Raw genomic sequence first — 27,606 nt, 5'->3', positions numbered from 1 at the left:
GCTTCCACTTTTGTATCATTGACTTCTTTTTTCAAAGACCAGCCTTACATTTTTTTAACAACGCAAAATATGTCAGGAACAAATGCAAGTCTTTTTCAACACAAGTTTTTGGCACACAAAACTATGTGGCTTTTGGAGAGCAGCTTTTGTCTTCCACATTACCAGGTGCTTCCTATTCTGTTGGACAAAACTACAAGGAAATAACATGCACTCCACAAACCCTCAGGAAATCTTTGCTTTCTTTCACAGATTTTAACCTGAGGTCCAAATCCAAGTTGCTTTTTAATTTTTTTTTTGTTTCATTTCAAGCTCTTGATATTCTTGACAGCACTGAACTGAACCAAGGAGATTCCTCAAAGTACTTTTCTTCTTCTCAGATGCCAATTTGAGGCAGGACAGACTGATTTGAGAGAAAAGGAGGATGTTGTTAAAAAAAAAAAAAAAAGGACTGCAACAGGATGTTGGCTTTTGCATTATATATATTAGTTTTTGTACTGATCATAATTATTCAGATATAATCTCTATTTAACTGTTTGTCAGTATAACAAAATCTTTAGGTACATAATGCATAGTTTGTAGAAATAGTAGTGGGGTGAAACAACATGTTTTCTAAAATTGTATCACCTAGATCTGCCTTTGATTTTTTTCCTTTCCCCCCCCCCCTTTTTTAACACTTGCAATGCTGGAAGACTTTGTATAAGTATTATATTAATGGAAATGTAATAACAATAGCAAAAAGTTTATTTTGATTTAGTTTCATTTAGGTGTGAAAGAAAAAAACACAGCTAGTACACAAAATTCTTCTGGGCCAGTTTAAAATATTTATTTCAAAAATATGTTAATGAAATACTTCTAAATGGCAATATTTCCATGAATCAGTTCTATGACCTTCAAATATTTAAAGGAGAAATGAATAAAGAATTTATGCAATATTTTAAAAATTTACAAAAAACTTGTATACAAAATTTCTTCTATTTGTAGTTATATTATTACCGTCTTTATCAGGACAGGTATGTTTTACAGACTTCTGTGGGATTAAAAACTTGAAAACCACTTAGTTTCAGCAATAAACCTCTGCAGAACTGTTTTTATTATTTATAGATAAACCCATAATTATGATGTTTTTAGCCATCTTCAGCACTTCTATTATTTTTAAGAGATGACATGATACAAACTAAACCACCCCAAAACCATCATTTCCTTACATTTGTGCAAAACAGTATTTGTTGTGGCATAAGAAAAGAGTGATTATTACTCTGAACACTTCACAATTCACCAACATAGTTAAATGAATTTTCAGGACATTTTAGATGGACAGGAATTAGAGCAGGTCACAGTAACTTTAACAGACATCTCCAGTTAGCAGTGCTTGGACTAAAGTAAAGGCTGAGTAAAATCAAAGTTCAGTTATTTGAATTTCTGCTTTTTCCGTGCCTGAAACTCCTCAGTTTTATGTTTGACAGACTTGATTAGCATTGACAGGGCAGGATCTATGGCTTTCTTGGCAACCTCTCCTTTCTTTGCCATCTTCTTCTCCAGGCCCTTGTTTGCTTCCTTCAGATCTTGCTCCTTTTCTTCTCTTCGTCGAGCTTTCTCTTCCAGGATCTTTTCTACTGCTTTTGTCTTTTTGAAATTTGGATCTGAAGGATCCAAATTAAACAGGGGAGAAGTAAACATGGCTTGGAATCTTGTATCAGCAACATTAACCTGAAGGGAGTAAAGAAGTATTTATTTTAGGTCAACTTTTCCCATGACAGCAAAGCTTGTAAGCCTAATGAAACATGAACTGCTTCAGAATTCACAGCTCATGAGATTCCTGGAACTGCTCCAGTCACAAAGTCAAGAAGTGCACAATTACCTGGAAGTCATCTTCTAGTAATTCTTTCCTTTTCATAAGAAGTTTCTTTTTCTTCTTGCTCAGATTCTGTTGTTCTACAATCTTTTTATAATTAAAATGCTTTCTGGTGTCATCCTCATCGTCCATCATCAGTAGGGCCATTTCAGCCTGTTACAAAATAAAGTCCACGTATACAATGAAACTTTTCCATGAAAAAAAATCAGCATCTCATTAATAAAGCCTGTATGAGTCTACATTAATTTAAATAAGTTGAAACAGGGTCATCAGGGCAGTATTATTTAATCCAAAAACCATTCTTTTAACATTTTGAGGTTTAGTATTAATATAATTTGATTTCCTTCTTATTAGATATAAAATGAATGCAAATATGCACATTCAATTTTCAAACACAGTAATAATCTAATCTGAAAATGGTACACCAGTACTTAGAAATAACTAATGGATACAATTTAATACTTCATATAGCAAAATAAAAATTCATATAGCAAAATAAAAATTAACATATCTGGATTTAAGTAATTCCTTTAGTTAACTAGTGCTGAGAAAGGATGAAAAGAAAACACAAAATAGCAAATAATCTTCAAGGACAAAAATAGACAGGACAAGGTTTGAACTCACAAAGGTTTCATACAATACTGATGTTAAAAAAATAAAAATTTGGCACTGCCCAACACACAAACTTCTTGGAAGCTTCTGTTCCAAAAGCTCTCACTATTAAAATTGTATAGTTTTATTTTACTGCTATCCTATGAAATTCTGCAGTTCCACTCACAAACACACACCAAATACTTGCAGAATTCATCCAATGCAACATTTTACATCACTTTACCTTCTGTTTTTCAACTTCATCTTCATCTTCTGAGGTACTTTCTACTGACTCTGGCTTCTTCTTTAAACCTAAGTGCAAATACAGGGCATGAACTGATTTATCCAAGCTTATGCATGAGGGCATCATTTACCTATAGCTAGAACTTCTAAGTAAATCTCATTTTCTTGCACTCAGTATTTGAATGTCAGATGTAGAAAAAGGCTGCAAAGTGAAGAAAAACCAAGAAGACTTAAAGCAATAAAAATGCACTGAATAGTTGTTCAGTTTAAGGAGGCAGCAACATTCAAGTGGCATAAATAAGTCAAACCCACGGTTTTACTGTCTTTTTCATAGAGCACCAGAGAGAAGTATCACAATAGTGCAGGCAAACCCATGACATCACACCACTCCCAGGGCATTTTCTAGTGGAAATTAAAATATGATTGACTCTGCTCAGACTGAATATTGTTCTGAGGAAGCTCCCCTGCTCCCTTAGCATTCAGATACACAGTGCTGATAATGACAGACATAATGAACAGTAACAGCATAAGACATTAGCCAAACCTCACTTCTAATGAAAACAGACTTGTTTATAAATCCTACAATATCAAATTATTCTCTTTGGAATGCCTGTAGATCTTGATCAAGAAAAAGCAGGAAAAGCAGAAGGTTTCCTGACCTGAACCACACACTCTGACCTGTGAGCTTACAATGACATTCCCAGGCAATTTTCTGCAGTCCACTGGGGGTACTCTTAGGGAAGATATTTGGGTTCATTTTGTTAGGACAGGTTTGTACTCAGACTAGAAATACAGACATGCCAGACACATGTCAAGTTCTATCACTAAGAATACTCTGGAAGAGGATGTATTTATTGAGAAAGGTTTTTTTCTGCCTTGACTATTCCCTTGACTATTTCTACATGGATTCCAAACTGGAAATGGATTTCCAGAAGAAACAAACCACCACCACGAAAAAATAAACTATCCTGATGCACAATGTCATCAGCTGAAAAACCAAACTATTGATTTAGTAGTTCCAGAAAATGTGCAGGAAAAGCAGATTCAGATATCATATTGTTACCTAAACTACACTATTTAAGTTAATGTGTAGAAGGCAGAAGTAAATGTCTTCTGTAGGCCTCCAAAAACTATGGAATCTTTCTAACTTTCAGAAGTGGCTAAATTGCAGAAAAGGAGGACAGAGATAAAATTGGAGACAATTATATGAGAAGTTAGATAAATAAATTTCTTTTCTTTCTACATATTTCCCAAAGGAAAGTCATTTAAGTCACCTTTCCTCCTCTTTTACTCTATGGGGAATCACAGAAGTGATCCTTATCACATGCCTTCAGAGCATTCTGTGGCTGAAGATAGGGCTGAACAAGGAGTTGGTATCAAACTGAGCTCTTCTCCATGAAAATAAATAAATTAGTAAACCCTTTATTTCTTACTTTGACATTATGCAGCTAGTAAATCCAGCTTGGGACCTAAAATCACCCTTGGGACTCAAAAATCTGTATCATACTGAAAATAGTTCTGCTTGAAAATTCACAAATGTATCATTTTCTGTATTATTAACATACTCCTGCTACAGTCCCTCCTCACATACATTCTGTAGCCCCACCACACACACTTGTTGCACACTTATGGCAAACTGATTGCAATCCCTCAGATTTTTCCTAGCACTTCATCCCCACTGCCATCTTTTAATCAGATTTGTCCCACCTACAGCAGAAGATACTTCAGTGTGACACAGAACTAAACTGGTAGCTGCCACCAGGCAGTGTAAGAAGTGTCCAGTTTCTGCTGTAATTCCCACTCAAGCTGCCATTTGATTTTTCTCAGCTCAAGAATTTTGTTTGCAACATTAACTTTGCACATCAACAACTTTCCAGCTGGCAGTAAAAGCTAATCTTACATTTGGGACTTCAGACACAGAAACTGACCCCAAATCAAAAACTCCTCTCACAAGACCTCTGCCTCATTCAGAAACTTGAGTCAGTCTCAGAAGCCTTGCAAAGACACATGGTAAATTAATCTTTTCATCTACTCTGTCTTTCAAGTGCAGGTTCTACAACTATACTCTGATTTTGTTGTTAAGCTCTTAGGTCCTTGCACTGATACTGCTGCCTTCCATCTTTAAAGAGCCATCAGTTCCTACATACATCATAAATTAGATCACAAGAAGGCATCTAATGGTTTGGAACTAATAGGAGTTACAATAATGTGTGGAGAATTCCTCAAAGGTTCAACAGAAACTATGTTTAATGGTCTAATGTGTTCTGAAACTGTTCAGTGATCCCCAAAAGCAGGGCCTTGCTCTCATGTTAATAAGCAATTACACTATTTAGCCATTAATTTTTCAACAGTTTAAGCTACAAGAATCATTTTGTCTCCCTTTTCTAAGACCCCACAGAAGCTGATGCAGTAACAGTGAAACTGGCCAAGCCAAACCCAAGTCTTACAAGGCTTTTTGAAACAGTATGGGCATCAGTGTAAAATGAAAGTGACCATTTTTTTTTCCTTGACAATATGAAGCTAGAGTCAAGCTTCTAGAGTGGATCATCAAGGCTCATGTATCTGCAGCATCTGACATTTTACTCTGTGGTACTATTAAAAAGTCACATGAAAACTGTGCAAAGCAAGTACTACCATGAACCCCACACAGACAGCTTTTGGGCACAGCAGGCACAAAGAATTTGTTCTTCCTTGCCTCTCCCAAGGTGAAGCACCCACAGTGTAAGAATCATTGCCTGCTTATCAGGAACAACAATATACCTGAGGAACATACGCTTCACTGGACTTCCCATAAATTCCAGTTTTCCTTGCACAGCACTCAGAGCTTTTAGGCCCTTGGTCTAGCATCTCCTCACACTCTTGCTTCCCTTCAATTGTCTCAGCTTGATAGAAACCAAGTTACACAAGACCCATGCATGTTACAGCCAACAAATGAATCCAGCACTGCTGCATCCTCAGTTTCTGCACTGGTCCACATAAGTCTGCAAATAAACCCTGTCATATGCTTTTTCAGCATAATCTAAAATAATCTGACAGTCAATTTAAGGGTGAAATTTCAATCTTCCAGGGGAATTGTGGAAGACTGGTGAAAAATGATGGTCATTTAAGTTGCCTGTACCCTAAATACAAAGTTGGCAGAATTACAGCCAAGTTCAAAGATGACTGTAACCCATTTTCCCTCACTGGATAAGTTGTGCTTAAAAGCAACCCCAACTATGAGACAGAGGCTGTTCTGCGTAAACTTGGTGAATGCCAAAGCTGTGCTGTGTAATTACCATTAAAATGTAAACTGGCTCACAGCCAGCCACTGTACTGTCCCTTTAGAACTTCTCCAGGGCTAACCACGTCCTGGTTTTCTCCTGTATCTCAGTAATTATCAGTAATCTTGAAGACAAAAGCTTCACTTTCTTAACTTTTATGTGTATTTAACTATCCTCAAAGACTCCACAAACATTAAAGTCTATTCTCCATGTCATGGACAAGGTTTAAAAATGTGCAGATAAGCTCATTCTCTGCTGAGCCCCTTTAGGACACAATTTCTCACCTAATGCAGAAGAAAATATTTTTTCAGATATTTCACAGAGAACATCACACATCATATGAGAGTATCTAGGTAATCTTGGTATGAAAGAACAATTAAACAATTTGGTGGAAGGAATTAATTACAATTAATTCCTTCAGCCTATACACAAGCCACCCAGAAATCATGGCAGAAAACAGCACTGCATGACACTTTGGACTGTGGTGTTTTTTTCTAAAACATGGACAGGACTCACTCTACAGTTCTGTATTTCAGATTATTAAGTACAAAATCATCCAGAGTTGGGGGGTTAGTTATTTATTTTGTCCTAGGACAGATTTTAATATTCAGGACAGAAGCCTGTGCTGGAAAGTATAAAATTAGAAGTAACTTACCCTTTTCAAATGGAACTTGGATCTGCACTACTATGCTCAAAAAAACCCCAACCAAACAACAGACTGGCAATATGAGTAAATCTGTTGCTATCTTCTTTATGTTTGTTTTCTTCTTTTGTTTTTAGGTAATTTTTCTTCTTTTAATAGACAGTAATATGAGCCACTCTTAGGATCTGGCTCCCAAAATTATGGAACATCAGAAACTTACCTTTATTGATTTCACTCAGCAAAATCACTCAAAATAAATTTGCTGTTACCATGGCAAAAGCTAATTTAAACATCAGAATAAAAAGCTTGTAAAAAAAGGTATCCTAAAAATCTAAACTGGGCAAGTTATTTTTTAAAATATTACATTTCACTATTGGGGTTTCTAAGCAGCCAAGAGTACTCCAGTAAAAACGTGTATCAGACTAAGAGAAAAGTGATTTCCTCTCAAAGACAACTTTGTTTATGACACAAAAACATTTGACATTTTTGTAACTGGCCTAAGCTTCAAAGAGACCCATATATATATATGGCTCTTCCTAAATAGAAAGACTTCAAAAACAATGGAGTTCTTTTCTCTGGAATACTTAGGGGAGCAGCTTGTTTTTAACAGCCATCCCCAGAAACCGGATAACTCATAGTCTCTGCTGAAAACCAAGAGAATATTCCTTACCATTCCATGTATTACAATACTCATAATTTTACAGGAATAGCCATTTTAGGCAAATAACACCTACTTCATTTAATTCTGAACATTCTATCACTGTGTTCAGTCCAGCCTGACTTTGTTTTGGAAATTCAGTATTTAACAAAAGGGCAGATTTACTCTAGAAGTTGCCTGTCTTGACTGACCTGTTTTCTCAAATTCTTCAGCAAAATAGGGGTCATTGAGATCAACATCAGGTGGAAGTCCATCTTCACTCTCTTCTTTCTCAGCAGCAGCCTGTAACAAAGCACAAACATTATTTCAATCAACATTTGATTATTTCAACACTATTTCAATCAATCAACTATTTAAGTTTAGCTGGAATGATCTCTGTTAGTAGCTATGAAGATGAAAATTGAAATACTGTACATGGATCATCAAAAAAACAGAGCACAGTAAAAATTGATAGTAAAGACAAATTGACAATTTCAACCCTCTTTCATACATTTTATTAGGCATATCCCCAAACTATGATACATCAGACAACCATGCCAACAAAATTAGAGGATCAGCACTGTTATGTCCTTACCTTATGTTTCACAAAAGCTATGCTTGGGGACAAATTTGAGTGAGAAAGTTCATTTTGCGCTGCAGACTTCAAAAAGCTGGAGTTCAGATTTAAAACAACAAATTTTCTTACTGGTAGTAGTGTGTCATACCCCTTGTTCCTTGATTTAATTTATCAAACTGGACAAGCATGTTAAGCTAGATAAAGTTGCTCTGCTACTGAGCGTTGCTGCTTACTGCCTTTTGAGCACTTAGTAACTTAAAGAAGTTACTCATCAAGTGCCAATTAAAATTAACTGACATGCACAGAGTAACTCAAGGTGTAGAGTTTACTCTTAGAAGTGTAATTCAGCAATGTGAGTTACACTGGGAATAATTTAAGACTTTGGAGAATCTAGATTGTGCATGCCACATGCTTTTTTTGTTTTCCTCTTGCAATTTGAAATTTTTAATCGTTCTTTGCAGCTATTAATTGTTTGCTATTACAGCTTTGGGAAACAAGTCTGAATTATTTTAGCCCCAAAATTTCCAAATTATCATTGTCATAACAACTTTGAATTGATATGCACACAGTAGCAAAAAGACCACTTCTAATGCATTAAAAATGCAAATTAAAGCCAATTATTATTATGACTAATTTATCTTTACAGCAGCACAAGTAGATAAAAGATGTTTTGTGTAAGCATATGTATGATCAGCAGTATGCTGAATATCCTTTCCTCTGTAGGTTTGATGAAGTACTCCCAGTACTTCCACATGAGTGACCACTCCATATTCTAACCTTACAATAGCACTGGCAGCTGGACAATTTATTTTGTTTATCTGAATCAAACATTATAAACAAAAAAAACAAACAACAACTCCCCCTCAAGTAACCAATATAAATATTACCTTTCTCTTTTTCTTAAGAATTCTTTTTTCTTTCTTCTTCTCTAGATATTTTTGCCATGGAGTCAGGTTATCCTTTCCCTCCAACTTGTTTTTGACCATTTCTTCAGCACTTTCTTTGAGGCCTAGGAAAAAAGCCATAGTAAATTTTAAAAAATGTGATGAATCTGATTTTTTTTAATAAACTGTTTTCTCCTTTGCAAAAGAGCTATCTAGCTTTTATCCAACAAGTCTGTGCAAACAACATAAATATTGCTTCAAAACCCATCTTTATAAAGAAGATTGCTTTACAGGATGTATTTTTCCAAATAAAACATTCTTTCAGTAAAAACTGTACAAGAGTCAGAAGAAGTGTTTGCTATGTGGTATCTGATCCCCAACACTCCTGCTGTTGCTCAGAAAGGTCTGTTCTCCAGACATTCAATGTACAGTCTACAGATGCACAATAAAACCACAAGACATACACAGAGCCCTTATGTTTAATGCACCACACCATCATTAGTTAAGATTCTGAACTAGTTACATTGCTGAAGCTTTGCCTCTGTGACAATACTGTGACAATGCTGTAGGATCTCTGCTGAACACTGTATTTTTTATTCTAGAAAAGTAAACCCCATAGAAGTGCAACACATAATTCTGGCCTAACAGGATCAGACAGTTAAGTTTACATGTGTGAATTAGGTTTACATTAAATTCTGTAATTGAGCACAGACATCCACTGTTTCCATGCCCAACACTTTCATCTGCATAAACAAGTGTGTCCTAACCTTTAAGCTTTTTGTAAACAGAAGAGAATGAAGTTTTCTATAAGAATGCATATTTAGAGTATTCAATGATGGAAGAACATCACCTTAAAAATAAATCCATTAAATATCTGAAGCATTCCCATGAAAAATACTTAAATTCTGAATATGCACTTCATTTAAAAGCAATGTTCTGGTTTTGGTAAATACATACACATCAAGAATACTTTTGTAAAATTCATTGCATCACAGGGCACTTGTATGTTATGAGGATGAAAACTGATTTCAGGTATTTCAGATGCACCTCATGAACATTCAACCCACTCTTCAGAAGATGGGCACTTGCAAAAACAAAATTTCATCATCTAAGGAGATTAAGTGACTTAATTGCAATACACTGGAGCACAGTTCATTGGAAGAAATGGAATCAACTTCCCTGGTAGGAGGTAACAGCCTGGGCAATGAAGTATTCTTCTCCTACCTGCAATTCCTTGCTTCATTCACTAAAACTTTTTTTTAAACTTTGGTAACAAATCAGTCAGATACCCTACAGGTAACATTTTCTCCCACAAAGTGACAGAATTTTCTTGGGAGTTTGTAGGAATCCTGTTTCTGCTTCACTCTCTGAGCCTGATATTTATTGTCTCTTCCCCAGTCCTGCTTCTGGTGGTCTCTCCTCAGCATTCTTTTCTGCCACACCAGTCCAGCCCTGACTTACCTCATCCCAGTGTTATTGCTTAGAAACCATACTCAGACCTCTCCAGATGCCCTAGAGTAGATCCCATTCTTTCTCCCAGACTTCTCAGTTGCCAAGTCCCCATTCCTCATCATTCCTTGCAGCTCTCCTGAGTATGGAGGCACTGAAAACAATGATTCTGGTGGAACAAACAGGGCAGCTTTCATGGACAGCTCTAGCCATCCCCAGAAGAGCAGGCAGAACATTTTTTCTGAAAAACTGCAAACACTAATCTCTGTTTTTGAGTTCACTGACACTCCAAAAATCATCCCAAGGCTGGGGAGCTGGTTACAAGATCTAAAATCATATTAAACCATAGGATCGTAGGAGGAAAAGAGTGGAGCAAAAACAAGATAAAGGATCCTTCCACTACTGTGGAAAGGTGCCAGAATGAACAGTAAGTGGCAAACTGTTACAGCCACAAAAATTGGGTACTTAACCAGCAAACAAATCAGGGCCACGATAAAGGAAGGATTTTGCATAGATTGACTAAAAACATGCCAGTAAGAAACTCTCATACAACAAGAACAAATATTTGGTTATCTTCAAAGTCCATGAAAGCAAAGTCATCAGCTTCCTTGAAACTGAACCACTATAACTTTGAATACTTTGTAGTACTTTTATGGAAAAAATTACTGGTCAGGTAACAACCTTGCAGATTCTCTTTGAAGATATTAAATACAGAATTAAAAAAAAATATATGCCACATCTCCAGCAAAAGAGAGACCCAAAATCTGAAAGGAAGTTACAATATTTCTGATTTATTTGCCTGGAAATTTGAATCATTTGATCCATCTGGCACTGAAGAACTTGGAGGAAAATCCAGCCCTTTCTTGTGGTATTTGGCAGTCTCATGAAAGGCATTAGAGTTTCTCCACAGATTAGAATGGCTTAGAAACTACTGTCCAGACCACTTCCCGAGCATAAGAGTGTATTTAAGTGGTCAAAAGGATTTTTGATTCCAGAAGGCGAAAGGAATTGTCTGCTTTAGGTAGAAATATTAGCTGGCCATAGAAAGGTCTAACTTATATACCTTTATTGATATAATTTTTTATTTAGAATTAACGAATCAATAGTTTTATTTAATCTTCACAAAAGAGGGGAAGAAAAGAGAGGGAAAAATTAGTCTATATTAGCACGCAACAAAATCATACTTCAGCTAAAGGATTAAACATGTTGTAAATACTACAGCAAACCTAAACACACTGCTGTTCACCCTGGTGGGACAGCAAGGGATGGGTGCAGGCAGAATTTTTCCTTCTCCAAACACTCCGTTCTGAAAACTCATGGATGTTCAACAGCCTGCAACTGTCACTGTCATTAGAGGCTAGAAAGATACATATCTGTTCTCAGAAAACCTAAACAAGCAAGTTCATCTTGTGCGTAATGCCTCCCCAGAAGAATGAAACACCTTGTTGCAGGTAGCTGAAAGGAAGAGCAAACAGAAGTACTCCGATAACATGAGAATTTGTCACCCCCAAAGACAAAATATTTAAAGTCAACCAAGCTTTCCCAAGCAGTAAAAGTGCCTGTGAGAACCCACCACAGGTAGCAGCTCTCAGGTGTGAGTCCCCACACAGCTCAGCACGTGCTGCAGGAGCTGAGGCCTCTCCAGGAAGGGACACGCTCAGCAGTGACCCAGATGGAGTCTCATAAATATTTCCTATGGAAATATTTCCTATGGAGTCTAAATAAATATCTCCTATAAGCCTTTCTGTGCTCAACATCATCTCTAACTGTACACTTGGCCTTTACTATGCACTTTTAAGGACATCACAGCCTTCAATTCTCCTTCTGACCAAAACGAATTTGAAATTTTGCTCTAAGCCTAGCTAAATATTTACATCTTGTTCTTCCCAAAGGAAAAGTTTTGAAGTTCAAAAAATGCCCCCAAAAACTTGGCTGAATATCATCAAGAAAATGCAGTTGTGGTCTTCTCTCTTTTCACTTTCTAAGGGAGCTTTGGGAGCTGGATAAGGATTCATAGTGATTGTTGCTTAAATCAGATATGATTAAGAAAACAGATGGATGCTTGAATATAACACTGATTTTGTGCCTAGAAGAAACAGACCAAAGAGAGTTGGAACTACATCTAATTTATTTTTGCTGGCACGGTGGTTTATTTAAAACTATTATGATTCAAGAATAACTGAATCACTGACAAAGTATGCTTTCTATAACCATGTGTAAATAACTCTGCCAAAACTCAAAATTTTAAATTAATTCAAATATCTGCCTTTCAACTGAAAAACTTCCTAGATTTAACTTTTGTATTTCTTCCATGTATTAAACATTTGGACAGGAAAAAGATTTTGCAATAAGTCAAGCACATTAGGGCAGAACTCGATAATAAAAATATTTCAACAGACATAAACTAGTTCTGAAAAAAATTAAGGAGTCTTCAGAGAATACAACAAAAACTATTTGTGAATGCCCAGAATGCTCCAACTAAAAATAAATGATTTTGAAATTTAAAAGAGCACATTTGTTCAAGAAAAAAACATAACAACTATCCTCCCTCCCATAAGAAAGCACAGCCTCAAGCATGTATAAATTGCAAGAGCTATAAACTACTGTTCAGCATGTGCTGCCTATGCTCCACGTTACAAAAATAAATATATAAAAAAGTAACCCCTTCAGGTGTGCAGGACCTCTTCATCAAATGCTGCCTGAAATAAGTAATGGCTGTATTTTTGACTCAAAAGCAAACTTAAGACACCCATTTTCACTTTTTCCAAAACTTGTGTTTTGGACAAAACTGCATTGCAGGGGTCAATAGCCAGAAGTGGCACTGCTGCCCTTGTGGAGGGGAACAGTCTTTAACAAAGGCAAGTGAACACTTCTGTGATTTCCAGAACCTCTGCTCTTCAATAAACCTCTCATTTTTCAGGGTAAGAAATGAGGAAATGTTAATATATACCGTAAAATCATAGTTGCTAAATTAACATCAAATATATAAACTATCCCTGTAAAGTTCTTTGTGCACACATGCACATTGAACCTAAAACTGTATGAACATACCTGACCCTGTGCATGGACATCCAGCTAAATTTAGACAAAATCAGTCAAATTCATCAAGATAGGGGGGTTTTGTTTGGTTGTTTGGGTTTTTTTACCATCCCTCCCTCAAAAGAGATAAGGACATAGCAAAAGTCCTAGGAGTCCTACAAGAAGGTGCAGTAGGGAAGGGGTTGGACTAGGTGTAAGGATGTAACAAATCCAATTTTCCAAAGTCAAGTTCCATTGCAAAGAAACAAGAGCCCATGCAACACATAACTGGATTCCATCTCTACTACAGTTAATATTCCATTGCTACTAAATGTGAATGCAATTTACTTGTAACATGCAAGGTACAGTCTTAAGGACAGCCTCTTAGAAAACTTCTTGCTCTCAGGGCAAGCAAGGCTAAGGAGTTCCTTTGGTCTCCCTTAAAACAATTTTCCATCTCCTAAAATGAATGGTTTGCTCTAGATTCCCGAATATGTTACCACATTAAGTTGCTCAAACTTTTTTAAATTTACAAGGACTTTTTCATACAATTTGCAAAATTCTTCAAAAAACAGAATGCATAATAAACAAAAACCCTCCAAACGTGTTTTCCAAAACCAACACAAAAAAAAAGTTATTTTAACAACACCCAAATACAAGCATATATAAATATAAAACACACTCCTAGCAGCAATTGATTCCCCTGTGGTTTCCACCTTCACTCTGAAAGGTGGCAGCAAGAAATCTCTGTAGAAGTCTTATAAAGCTACCTATCTATGAAAACTCCTTGGCCTTGAATGCTCAGTGACCCAATGAATTAACTACTGAGTGAGCAACTTTGTGAATGCAAGTACTGACATGCTGTGGACAGATGGAGTATGACACTGTGTCAGTGAGCTCTTGTCCTGGCTGCATGATACATGCTTTTCCAAAAAGGTTTTGACAGAATTCATGCCAGAAATTATTGGAATTATAAAAGCATGATTGAAAGCACACAATTTCTAATGCCCATGTATCCTTTTGAATACAGGTCTGATGAAGAAACAGGAATAAAGTTGTTCTGTGCAGTTTAGTCCATTTCAGTGAACCATCAGAAACCAGAATATTTCAAACCAAGCAGAACTTCTATTGAGCAGAAGTTACCTGAGTTACAACTCAGAATAATGTTTGTATAAATCATATCATTAGATCAGCATTCCTAGCTGGGATTATCCCATCAGCAGTGAAGGGCCTGGATCCTGGCACGTGTCTGGTCTTGCTCTATGCAGTAACAGAACAGGGCTGTGTCCTGACATAGGCTGCAGTGCCACAGCTGCTCCCAAGAAGGGAATGTCATTTCCTACTCTTTCAGCTGCACATTTAACCCTCTGAACATTTGCCTATCTTACATGCTAACTCAGTGGAAAGGATCTGGATTTTTTCTTTTCCAGAGTAGTTCTGTTGTTTTAGCAAACAAAATTAGGCTTGCAGAGACCTACCAAGTGCCAGGGCTGGTACAGGCAGCCAGAATGAGCTCTGGGCCAGGATCAAGGTGATGCCACAGTGCAAACCTTTCCCTCTGTGGATGTAGTGAGCTGTTAAACTGCCTCATTGCACCTCACAGAAAGCATTCAGTCTGAGTGGCTTTTTGTCACAAAGCAAAAAGAGAACTAGATAGACACGTGTGGCTCTCCAGATGAGTTATGCTGGGATGCTACATGGTGAAGTTACTTTTCACTGATTTCCAGATGTCAATCTGGATGTCATTGTTCCTCAGCCATTCCTGGTACCTTGCTTTCTCCCAGAGCAGTTTGTTTCACTGGAAGGTCAGACTTCGTCTTCTTTGCTCCCCAAATCTTTAGCATTATGCAAGCAACACTTCCAAACCACTCTGCTCTAATTATACACTATGTTTCCAAATCATACTGATTTTCATTTTTAAAAGTGTAAGTATGCTTTATGACTCTATAGCAAACACATGAATTCTACTTTAAAAATGTCTATAAAGTGATAATTGAAAAAGCAAGTACAAGAAATCCTGGCAAAAATGATCTATAAAGAGAAACTTACAGCTCAGGAACTGAGTCCAGTCATGTTATTTCTTCTATTTCCCTCACTGTAAACAATATGGATTTCAATTTATGGGGGAAAAAGGGTTTGTTTCTCCTACTATAAATTCAGCACCTTACACTATATCCCTGTCAGCAAACCAACACTGCATATCTGCCAAGGCAGGAAAAGAAAAAAAAAATAAACCCTACCTGGAACCCATTTAATCTCCATTCCTATATCCTTTTCTTCCTGTTTTTTCTCTTTTTCTTGGATGCTTTGCAAAAGTTCTCTGTACTTGGCAATTTGCTCTTCATCGTCTTTTTGGCTTTTCCTCGGTTTGTCATCTTCCACTTCATGAGCTGCATCACCATCTAGGAGGAGAGAGCAAAGTTATCACAGAGAGCCTCAAGAAAATGAGCAACTGAAGTTAATCTTTATGAAATAAACCTAAGATACACACATTATTTCCAGAAGATAATAAAAAATATTTTCATCTATTATTACCCCACAGAGTAGCCAGTTTAAGAATTCCATTATTTAGATGAAATAAAATAGTATCTGAAAAGACAAAAGACAATTTGTCCTGCAAAGGAAATCACTCACTGGACACACATCCTTCACTGGATTTTAGAATTATTACTTTTAGAGTCCCTTTCAGCAGAGTAGAATGTAAATCTCTAAAACCAGCCCTTCCAGCCCTTTGTGTAGATGGGCATTACCTCTGCTAACTTTCAGTCAGCTGGGACCTCCCTGATTATCCAGGACTGCTCAAAGATGATGGCAAGTGGCAAAGAGCAAATGACATCTGCCAGCTCCCTCAGTACCCTTGCATGGATCCCATCTGGCCCCACAGACCTTTGTGTCTCTTTGTGGTGTAGCAGATCACTGACCATTTCTCTTTGGATTAAGGGGGCTCCTTTCTGCTCCCTATTCCTGTCTCCCAGTTCAGGTACCCAGAGAATGGCATTACTGTTAAAGACTGAGGCAAAGGAGGCATTAGTACTGCAGTCTTTCACTCATTCCTTGTCACAGTGCTTCCCTCTACATCCAGTAAAGGATGGAGATCCTCCTTAGCTCTCCTCTTATTGCAAATGTATTTATATAGACAAATTTTGTCTTCCACAGCAGCAATCAGGTTAAATTCTAGTTTGGCTGTGACCCTTCTTATTTTCTCCCTGCACAACCTCCCAACACCTCTGTAGTCCCTCTGAATTGCCTGTCCCTTCTTTCAAAGTTCATAAACCCTTCTTTCTTTCCTAAGTTCCAGCCAAAGCTCTGTTCAGCCAGGCCAGGCTCATTCCCTGCTGGCTCATCTTTCACATGGCACATGGGGACAAGTCAGCTGCAGCTGCTTTTCCACTTTCCTCATCAGAAGCTGAGATCCAAGAGGGAAGCATCTGCTCATCCTGCAAGCAAAAGGCAACTCTGTTTTGAAGACAAGTAGAAAAAGACTACATTTGGTTGTTTCCTATTCCTAGTGCCCTGAGAAAGAAGAGGCTGTACTGTATGGGAACTGAAAAAATCCTTAAGCTAAAAGAGGATCCCTAGAACCTGGATAGGCAAGAGGCTACTAGTTTGTATTTATCACTTGTTTTGCTAGGAGAAATTTAAGTGGCAATGCATATTGTCATTCTTTCTCATTTAGACAGAACTTGTATTTCTTCTGTCAAAACTAACAGTTTTAAAACTAATGTTCAACATTGCCTTCAAAAGAACTGCAGGAGCTTTTAATTCTGTAAGCAAATAAAGCACATTTGACAACAGCTGCAAGAAAGGAAAGTGAGCTGAGTTTGCTCTCAAAGTTTGTTCAGAGTTCAAATAACCTTGTCAGTGGCTTTCAAGTATCAAGCTGTATTGCACAACATCAGGAACCACTTTCTGATGGATATTAAGGCAGCAATGCTTTCTGCCAACAGCTTGTTCAAAGGCTTTTTGAACAAAACACACAAACCAAAAAGTTCTGGGGCATTAACTGCTGCACTGCAAGAGAAATACAATCAACCTGGGAAGGAGAAAAAAGGCAAACACTGATTAAATTTAGAGTATAAAATACAAGCACATTCTTATTGTTTTCTAAAGAAAGTAGTAATAGAAGCGCTAAAAGATTTTAAAATAAGAAAGTTCAAATAGTGAGGCTGGTCAGAAATATTCCAATACAACAATTTGTTTTTAAAAGATGACATTAATACCAAATATAATCAAATGCAGAGGTTCAATAAATTAAATCAGTGACTGGCAGCTGAGTTAGCTGAGATCATGTTCTTGTAATCACAGGGCTGTGAAGAGATGATGTTCTTAGTTTAAGAAGATTATCTTACAATAGCTGAGTAGATGATACTTTTTCTAAAAAAACTCAGCCTTAGAAACTAAAGACAGTAGAAAAGTTTTAGCAGATATAACATCTGACAAGAGGTCTGCTGCAAAGCTGAATTATTTTAAAGGTAGGGGGGAATTTTCTTTCCATGATGTAATGGCAAAGCAGAAAACTCAGCTACTGACTTGGATGCTGATGGCCATACCATAAAAATTGCCCTAAATGTCTCAATTTTATTCAAGGTAGTTACTCAAATTCAGATAGATAAAAAGTAAAAACCACAATACATACAATGCATGTAGACCCAAGATTTAAAACCAAAAACCTTTACACTCCAGTGTTCAAGAATCAAGTCTGAAGTAGAGGTTTTTGCACTACAGCATGCTATGAAAAATTAAATGTGTTGATGCCAGTCATGAGCCAGAAAATAATGTCAAAGAAAACACTGGGGTTTAACCCCATTTTCCCCACATTCTAAGCACTTCCTGAACAAGGATTTGTGCAAATCCCATTAGTTCATCCCAGTGATAATAAAAAAAATTGAAAAATTTAGAATACAAGAAGTTTATTCAAAGCCTACCAAAGTTGATGCCTTTTTGTAAGATTTTTCAGGAAGAAAAGATACTGGAAGAAGAGAATGTAAACAGACAGATAACAGTAAATGAATGGTAAACATTGAATTATGGCTTTTTCTTAGATTTTTTTGCATTTTCCTTCAGGTCTCTGTAGTCTAACTGTTGAGTGGTGTGCACTGGGTGCAGTTTTTAAACCTGCCCTTGCAAACCAGGTGAGTTTTGCAGCTGCAGCCTTCAAGCAGCTGTCTGTGCAGAGGTGAGCTGGCACCACTGCAGACAGAGCTCTGAGCCAGCCAGACCTCAGGCAAGGTTAACACACTCTGGCAATCAGAGTCAGTCCTGAGCAGGGACTCACTGGCCTGCAGAAGCACAGGGAGATGTGCTCTTCATGTTACTGAGCACCTCCAACAGCTTCTATGAACTTCCTAGGAGGAATGCTGACATGACCCTTCTTGGCCTTACAAGCACCTTTAATTACAAACCAACCCCAACAGCAAACATGCTTTGGAAAAGTATCCAACATCTGCATCAGTTGTATCAAGTTTCTGATCCTCCAGAGAAAGAAAATAATCAGGTTGTGGTATTTGCATTCTGAAATTCCCATGAAATTCCACCCAGGCTTGGCCAACTCATAAACTGCTAAACCTTCTTGCTGCTTCTTTCCACAGACAATAATAAATAACCACATGTTCTACTTCTGTCACCCTCCATTTCTTAGCCTTCTGTAACAGCTTTAGCAAATATAAACACATGTGGATACTGTTCATTTTTATGAGAAAAAGGCTGTACCTTACCTAATAAAATGCTATATATGCATTTAAATTTATATATGTAGTCATGTGTTATTGCAACAAATAGATTTCAGAGTTGTAAAAATATTTGAAAAGTGGTCTGATTCTATTTAACCTTAATCATTGAAAATAAGATTTAGCAGCATTATTTAAAAAAAAATTCCTCCCTCCCTTCCTTTCACTGCACTTGTGCACCTCTGGTGTCAGGACAGCAGCACAAAACAGAAGATCTACTGGCTTTGTGGAGTCTTATATTGGAAGTCAAATACCACAGGAGACTGGGCTTCCTGCTCAGATTCCCACTGAGGAGAGCAGGGATCTACAGGAAGCTCCTACAAGCCTGGTGGTGCTCAGTGTTTGGACAACTCTTAGGTTTAACTTTTACGTTTCCCTTTGTGGAGTCACAACTTGGACCCAATGATCCTCATGGGTCCCTTCCAACTCAGGATACTCCATGATTCTATCAAGACCAGCTAATTAAAAAAAGTCTTGTAAAAGTATTTATCATAGAGTCTGTTTCACTATTTGTGTGCTGTGCAAAGCAGAAGAGCAGAAAAGATGTTGCTCTTGTAAAGATTAAAAAAAAAACAGATTAAAAGCTTAGACATAAACCCCATAATTCTTAATTTGAAGCATATTTAAAATGCCATGTACTAAATCACTGGTCCACATTGTCAAAATAGCAATTATGGGCTGGATTTGATGAATCCCACAAACACTTCCTAACTGAGATAAATGTACCCAAGTAACAGAAAATTCAGAAGTAACATAAAGGAGAAATTTTGTGCTGTGAACCACAACATTCCAGGTCACTGAAATCCTTGATGTTACAGAACTGCTGTTCTACAGTAATACTAACATTCATGATGCACATAGTTTAAGTTCAATGAAAAATTCAATGAAAAAAAAACGTTAGAACAGGCCAACAAAAACCCTTTTAAAAATAAAACATTTTAATAAGTTTGAAAAGTACGAATAGAAGTCCAGGACATTTTTTCCTCCTTATCAGACTCCTACATTTCCATTCAAGCAGCTGACATTGATTTTTCCCATTTGTGCATAGCACCACATAATTCTGCTGGATGGAACCCTGACAGATGGAATCCTGTTTTGTATCACATAACTGAATGGATAAAATGTCAGGAACATATTAAAGACATGACAACATAATTCCTCTATTAGCAACTTACTTTTCAAAACATCATTTGAATCTAGATATTTCCAGATTTAAAATTTGTTAGTGTGGTAAGATTATTTAAGGTCTTTTTTTTTCCTTCCCAGCAATGGAAATTTTAATCTTTAAAATTCCTTCAGTGTTGTTCACATGAATATTTGCTTTCATCACCACCCTATCACAGATGCTTATCTTTAGCAACTTGATAGCTCTGTACCTGAGGGAAGATCTAAGTGCTTTACTCTGCATCCCCTGGTCCCCTTTACAGACTTCACCAAGTATTGCTAGAGAAACTAAAGTGCATTACAATGCAGTTTGTGAGTTTTCATGTGAGGTGAGAAACAAGTGGACATTATCACTGCCAAGATGAGTTTGGTGCCACAAGATTTCCCAACTCTATAACCAGAAGAAGCTGTAATGTCTTTTTGCATGCTCCAAGCTCATCTCTGATTGCAGCAACCTGCTTTACTGCAGTATAAATCAATTTTAACATCTGTTTGAAAGACCTAATTAAGGCTTAATGAAATTTTATTTGCCTTGTAATCTAGGCTGTATATATTACTAAGAGCAGGATGAATTTTATAATGAAAACAAGCAATTTAAATCAGGAATTTAAACATTGCTGCACCATATGCAGAAGATTCATATACCTTACAAAGTTAGATGAAATTCTCTTTATATTCTTAAGAAGTCTGTGAATCAAAAAGCATTTGAAAGATGTTCCTGTTCATTTAGTCATTATCCACCTTGCATTTCAAACTAGGACTTTTCCTCTGAAAAGGAAACACTTCAAGTTCTATGGGCCTATAATTTATCTCAGAAATGAACAGATTAAAAGTACATATTGCCAAACTTGACAGAGCGATGTCAAGATACCCTGAAAAAAGAGAAAAAAAGGGAGTAGGAGGAGAAACAAATTGCAAGAAAATGATTTTCCACTCAGAGGTGCAATCTCCTATTCAGAAAGCAGCTACTGCAGTCCAGTGGAAGGTGCCCCTGCCAATGGCAGGGTGTTGGAGCTAGATGGTCTTCAAGGTCCCTTCCAGTCTGAACTATTTAAAGATTCTGCTCAGAGGCACAATCATTATACAACCAATACAATACTGTCCCTGTAAAAGATGATATTCAAAGCATTTTCTATAGATATGACACTTAAATACGTAAATAATTTGTATTCAAAACCCTGCAGCCAATGACTTTGTGTACAATATTTATTACCAAAGTACCTTGCTGCTGTTCCTCCTCTTCTTCACTTGATGAAGCCAAATAAGCTTGAAAATCCATGTCAAGCAGCTCCTCTTTGTTAAAAGTTCTGCTGAGTGATGTTACTCGCTCATGGTCTGTCTCATCCCATGTGATATCTACCTTAAAAGAAAGAATGCCAGTTGTAGAATCCGGAACACTAAAACTAACCACTGTAACACTGTCTTTTCAGGGAAAATTATTTTATACTTTCCATTCAATTACCTGCTAGTAATTCTCTCTACAGTAACTCACTATAATAACCATTTAGTAACACAAATTTAATTATAAATTTTGGAATTTATTCTGCAGTCAGTTTTAATGAATTTGAGCTACAAGAAAAACTGCAGAAATCTCACACACTGAATGGCTCTGTAACAGCAGGTCCCACAACACAAAACCTCTGTGAGCCAAATTTCCTTTGTGGCAACAGATACTGGAGTTGAAGCAGCCACCAAGCCCTCTCTTTTCCTCTTCCAGCAGCAACTGACTGCAGGAATCACACATGGAATCACACACGGATTTCAATGGAGACAATGGAAGCGTTTGCGCAACTGCGCCCTCGAGCAGAACGTGGAACTGATCTGACTGAAACATGATCCAGCACAAAGTGCTTCTTTCCCAACTAATCACTTCTCCAATCTGCTTCACTTCATGGCCAGATGGAAATTTTGGCTCTCAACAGGACAGAGTAAGAACGAATTGCTACAAGGAAGGGAAGCAACTGTTGAAGCCTGGCATTACTACCAAAAAAGCTCTTATTGATTTATACACTAACATCCATTTAAGGCAAATTAAAGGATTTGACTGTAAATAACAAAGTAATTTTATGTGCAACTTGTCACAGAGATATAATGAGGTCAAAATTCAGTATTCAATTTGTAAAAGAGAAGCACAATCTCCTTTAAAATCCAAACCAGGGTTACAGCTTGTAGGTCCATAGCATGCTTAAATCTTTTAGTATGTTTGATGTCTTTTTTTGAAATGGTGGAGATAAACAGGAATCTTTTCCCCAGTACATATATCATTCATAAGCTGACAGCAAAACTGAACAAATAAGAAAAGCATTACAAAAACCCTGTAAAGATACCTTTGATGTTCCCATAGCAGCAGATGTGAAGTACTTTGGCTTATAAGCAGCTATGTTCACTTCTGAGGCTACATCTTTTGGCTTATCATCAAATGTAACATTATCTGGAATAAATCTTGAAGGCAAATAAAACATGTTATTCTTCAAATACATGGGAAATTGCATAGTATAAACAGCCTAAGCTTTCCTGAGTATGGTACATCAGCATGAAAGAATTAACAAAAATAAAAAGGGGGTAAGCCTGAAAAGGGAACAAAAGATATGGATAAGTACTCCACACATGTAAGATTTATTTCCTGCCTTCTGCAGATCTGTTCCACAGGTTTTCAGTGTATAACAACACCCTCTTTGGGAAGTATTTCCATTTTCAGCCTGGTATAAAAAGGGTCACAGGTGCCTTTTTTGGTGGTTTTGTTTTATGAACAATCTTCTCAGAAAGTTTAACATTAAAAATTAAAAAGGAAAAAGTGAATAAAATAGGATTTGGAAACAGATGAATAAGAAATTCCAAACCTTTTAGGAAAGCTTGGTAAATCTTGAAAATTACAATTAGTAAGGAAAAGAAAGTTTAAAAGTAATAATTTCAGAACTTAGTTTAAAAAAAAAACAAAACCCTTAATATATTACTTGAAAAATTACTTGTGGTTTTTTAAAAATCTTTGCAAATATAATCTGATAAATAGTACTCAACATTAAAATTCAACAGAGCAGAAGATTAGGAAAATCACTGGAGATTTTCAAACAACTACATTTGTTGCAAAACATTACCAGTATTTAAAATGATGAAAAGTTACACATTCCCTTAGCAAGATGTCTTCTCCAGAATGGTTCAAAGCAAATTAACTGAGTTTCTCTAGAATATGATTCAAAGCAAAAAACCTTTAACTTTCACTGACTTCCAAGGGTGCCCATAACAGAGGCCCCAGCAGGCAAACAGGGCTTTTGTCACAACTTTTTGTGATTTAGTAACTTTTCTGCTTAGAATGAAAGGGGGCTTTTGCAACAAAAGGAAATACTGACAATAAATCAAACCATAACTTTAAATCCTTTCTTTCCCAAACATGACTTTTGAAATATCAGAGCATCCAGCTCATTCACAAGGACTAACATATCTATTGCAGCTTTGTGACAACAGCAGCAATAATCTTGCCCTGTGGTAAGGAATCACAAAATAGATCCACTTCTGAACCCTTGGGGAGAGAAAAAGAAAAAAGTTTCATTTTCTGAATCCTATCACTTTACTTAATTGTACCAAAAGCTTCAAGAGGTAATCAGAACTTTTTATCTGGCTTCTCTGAAAATAGACTCTATGCAGAGAGCCTCTTGAACTTCCCATATTACAATAAAAATGGTTAAAAAGAAGAAAGAGGAACCAAAGAGAAACCTAACAACTCACTGCATGCCCAATTTATCTTCATATCTTGTTTTGGTTACAGAATAAAGTAGTATTTACTCTGAATTATTATAAACTGCCTGTAATTCACCCTCCTTGGCCCAACGTGCAAAAATATCACCAGTGGAGTTACCTCAGGTCTATGAAAGAACAGCTACTTTCAAATTCCAGTCCATCACACTCCTCATAAATTTTATTGGCTGTTTCAGGAGAATCACATTCCACAACTGCATAGAAGTATTTCAGTCGCTTGAACTGGTACTCCCGCAGCTTTTCCCTATAAATCCTGCAAAAGTGGAGAAAAGACCAGTCAGGTGAGCTGGCTCTAACAGCTTTTTATTCAATAATATCTTTTAATTCAACTCACTAAAAACATTCACCAATCAACCACTCTCCTAATCTTGTAAGATTAAATGTTAAACAGCACAAAGTTCCACCAGTATTGAGTTTTCTTCAAGTAAAAAAGACTATTTCAGACAGTTTTATTAAGTGTGAAATTTGTACATGACTCCACTGAAAGGTCACAGGGATGAGGTTCAGTGAATGCAAAGGGCACAGGTATCACTGAGGTACCTCTGGGATACCTGGATTTCTGTGTGTTGGATTCCAGATGCTCTCAAGCCCACTGAGCAGTAAATCCAACACTTCAGGATGCACCTTGATGAACACAATGCAGGTGACCTCAGAACATCCACCTTACACTCTCCTGATGCACCAGAGAATGTCTTCAAAGGGATCTGCCCTTATTTTAGAAGCATCTAGATTTTCTAAAAACAGGGCAGTCCAGCAGGATGCATTATACAAATATGGCCCCCGTCAGGCTGCCAAACATCTGGAAATTCTGGAAAAATATTAAAGCAAAATCTTGAACAAAAGCTAGAAAAAGGCAAAAAAGACATGCCTGAAGAAGCCAGGACAATGGCAGGACTGAGGAACTCAGCCTAGGAGACCAGGGCTGCTGCTGGTGGCACAAAGGAAGTCTCAGTCTGGGAATTCTTAGACTAAGGTTCCTGTAGATTTACAGGTAAGAATTTTGGCAGTGAGCACTAAAGGGAGTTTACTGCACAAATGGCAATTTGTGGAGGAGAAATGCTGGTTTTTAAGCTACCCATGTATTTGTTCCATTGATTATTCCAATGAGCAACATCAGAAAATTTTGAACTCACATCAAAAAGTTAATCTTCTCAAGTTTCATCATGATGCATTTATTAAATGCACTGAGAATGCACCAGTGCTTGTTGTAAAACAACCTTTGGAAAAAACTACAAAATAAGGTGTCCACAGGATACCACTACATATGAACTCCTGGAAACAGGAGTTGATTGGGATTTCCACTAAGAATTAAACATATTATATTTCTCATTTGAAGACAAAAATTAAAATTAATACCCATCATCCTCTGTGGTATTCTCTGGAAGATCAAACAGTTCCACAGGTCCTTTTTGTTCTTCCTCTTTCAATCTCTCTTTTCCAAACTCTGAAGGATAAATCTACAAATACAACAACACAAAACTAAATTTTTAACTGTGGTGTAATGTACACTAGCTAAGAAAAAAATATCTCTCCAGGCTTTTACATTTCACAGTTTTTATTTAGGGTCAGTAAAGGGATCAATTCCATAAACTTTAATAGCTTCCTAATTTTAACTTATGGAAAAGGCAATAGAATAACCAAACTGCCTGCTAGGAATTTTGAGGCAGATGAAGAACAACAGGAACCTTGACTTTGTTCATTGTACATTATGGCCCTTTTCAGAAAGAGGTATCAGATTAAAATTTCTCAGAGAGCTGAAGCAGACACTAATAATGGAAAAACATAACTTAACTGGCCAGAATACAACCAACTTATTAGTAAGGTCTAAGGCTGGGTCTAAAGTTGGGTTATCTGCCATACAGAGCACTGAATATTAAACTAATCAAGGAAATGTAGTCTCCTCCCACTAGAGAAAACCAGCACTGAGGGCCAACTTCATAAGCACAAGAAGTCAATGGCTTTGTCCTCTAATTCTGCCAAATACATGCCTGGTACAGCAAGTTAAATTGCAACATAATTTCTCTTTAAACACATTAATATTTCTTTCGGTTCTCCACAGCACTGTCTTGCTTCTTATTTTGTAGGTTATTTTTTTTTTAACAGTAAAAGTCAGTACTCCTTTTAGAAACCAGTTCTTACCTTAACAGAAAACACTGTTCCTCCTTTGGGTGTGAAAGAATTAAATAGAGCCAACAAATCCTTAGCCTTCAACCTATCCCAATCCATATTACATACGGCCAATCTGCTTGTAATCTGAAAGAACATAAAATTCATAGGTTTAATTGTTGACTGTTGTGGGGAATACACAATTCTCTACCAGAACCCCGTGGTAAAAATCAAAGTCAGCAATAAAGTTTGCTGAAAAAAATAAAAGCAGCATTGTTGTTGTGACTTTTTATCACTTAAAGTAGCAAAGATGAGAAGCATCAATAACCACAGCACATAAAAATGACATAAATAGTGAATCACCACAGAACGGACTGCACCAATCACAGATTTAGAACTGCAGTGACAACATCATCACTTAGGATTTTGTTAACATCAAACACTGTTAGTCACAGGAGCAACCACTACCACTATTGTGACAGCACTAGAGTGCTGTGATTTCTTTACACACTGACTGTGCTAGTTGTAAAGTCCTATTTCACTGTCTCAGGATGCCTTAATTTCTTAAAGTGTGAGTTAAATAAGTAAATTTTTGAAAAGTGAAAAAAATCAGTAATGAACAAAAGCAGTACTATTTAAATTCTGCAATTACTGAAAGGCTCCGTTTTGTCTGTCCTTTCACCTGTAGACAGCTTATTCATGGGTATAGGTAAGTGTGGTTAGGGGAAGAGGAGATACCAGTGAAAACTGCAAGTCTCTCATTGTCAGACAATTTCATTACCACTTCCATTCTGTCACTAGAAGGCTGAAAAACCTTCATGAAAAATACTTCCGCAAACTGTTCCATAGCTGATGGTCTATAATGAACTCATAACATTTCTGAGTTTGTCATGGAGCAATTATCACATGCTACACACCTCCAAGTATGCTTTTTACATGCAAAGCATGTAAAAAGCAACTCTGAAAAGTTGCTTTCCACATACCTCATCTCCACGAGGGGCATCTTTATCCAGCTCACGCCACGAGTGCTCGATCTCTGGCTCCTTTGGAAAGAGCTCATTTAAATCCTCATCATCCTCTGAGCTCGTGTCAATGTTCCCTATGCCTCTGGCTAGATCAGGCCCACCGTCACTTTCTTCATCATCTTCTGAATCACTGTCATCTTCACCCATTTCCCCATCATCTTCTGGCTCCTCTTCCTCACCTGTTTCTCCAGCATCTTCTGATTCCTCTTCTTCCAATTCTGCATCTTCACTTGAAGAGGCTTCTTCCTCTAACTGGCTTTTACATTTTACACTTTGGTCACAGATATCTGAGCACAGAAAGATAAACATTAGATACATTTTTATGTTACAATTACACATGACCCTTTATAAATAGGAAAACTTCAGGGCTTTTTCATACCTATTTAGAGGACTCCTGAAAGGTGTAACGATGCAGGAGCAAGTAACAGAAAACATCAGCATTTCCTCTTTTGTTTGTCTGGTCTAATCTAATTTAATTACTCTTTAGGCCCAGAATTGTACTATCAATCACAACTGTAATTAAATATTCTGCTATTTTATTTATATTACAGAACCAACATGTAGAAATCTATTTAATAATGGAGACTATACACACGCACAAGCAATATAAATAGTTTTTCTTCTAAAGCCTGTTCTTTCTAATCCCCCCTAATATTAATGACTCAGTGCTGCCATGTT

At 36.9% G+C, this 27,606-nt stretch overlaps 1 protein-coding gene across 3 annotated transcripts in view; it reads right to left on the bottom strand.

The window, feature by feature from the left end:
- Positions 1-804: 804 nt before the first annotated feature.
- Positions 805-27,606, bottom strand: part of ESF1 (ESF1 nucleolar pre-rRNA processing protein homolog) — a 30,456-nt gene continuing 3,654 nt past the window's right edge. For 2 of the 3 annotated variants that reach the window (XM_030946159.1, XM_030946158.1), the window contains exons 3-14: positions 26,887-27,215; positions 25,937-26,050; positions 25,154-25,254; positions 23,898-24,050; positions 22,372-22,486; positions 21,266-21,404; positions 15,395-15,556; positions 8,691-8,812; positions 7,439-7,529; positions 2,688-2,755; positions 1,859-2,005; positions 1,408-1,707 (exon numbers count right to left, since the gene is read on the bottom strand). In XM_030946159.1, the coding sequence (XP_030802019.1) occupies positions 1,408-1,707; positions 1,859-2,005; positions 2,688-2,755; positions 7,439-7,529; positions 8,691-8,812; positions 15,395-15,556; positions 21,266-21,404; positions 22,372-22,486; positions 23,898-24,050; positions 25,154-25,254; positions 25,937-26,050; positions 26,887-27,215 (1,841 nt within the window). Of the gene's footprint in view, positions 1,708-1,858; positions 2,006-2,687; positions 2,756-7,438; positions 7,530-8,690; positions 8,813-15,394; positions 15,557-21,265; positions 21,405-22,371; positions 22,487-23,897; positions 24,051-25,153; positions 25,255-25,936; positions 26,051-26,886; positions 27,216-27,606 lie in introns of all 3 variants that reach the window. The other variant, XM_030946160.1, reaches the window with a different exon arrangement.

Source organism: Camarhynchus parvulus, chromosome 3, assembly GCF_901933205.1.
Source record: "Camarhynchus parvulus chromosome 3, STF_HiC, whole genome shotgun sequence".
In the NCBI taxonomy this organism is placed as follows: domain Eukaryota; kingdom Metazoa; phylum Chordata; class Aves; order Passeriformes; family Thraupidae; genus Camarhynchus; species Camarhynchus parvulus.
Note: the sequence above shows the minus strand (reverse complement) of the source record. Positions and strands in the feature narration are given on the sequence as shown.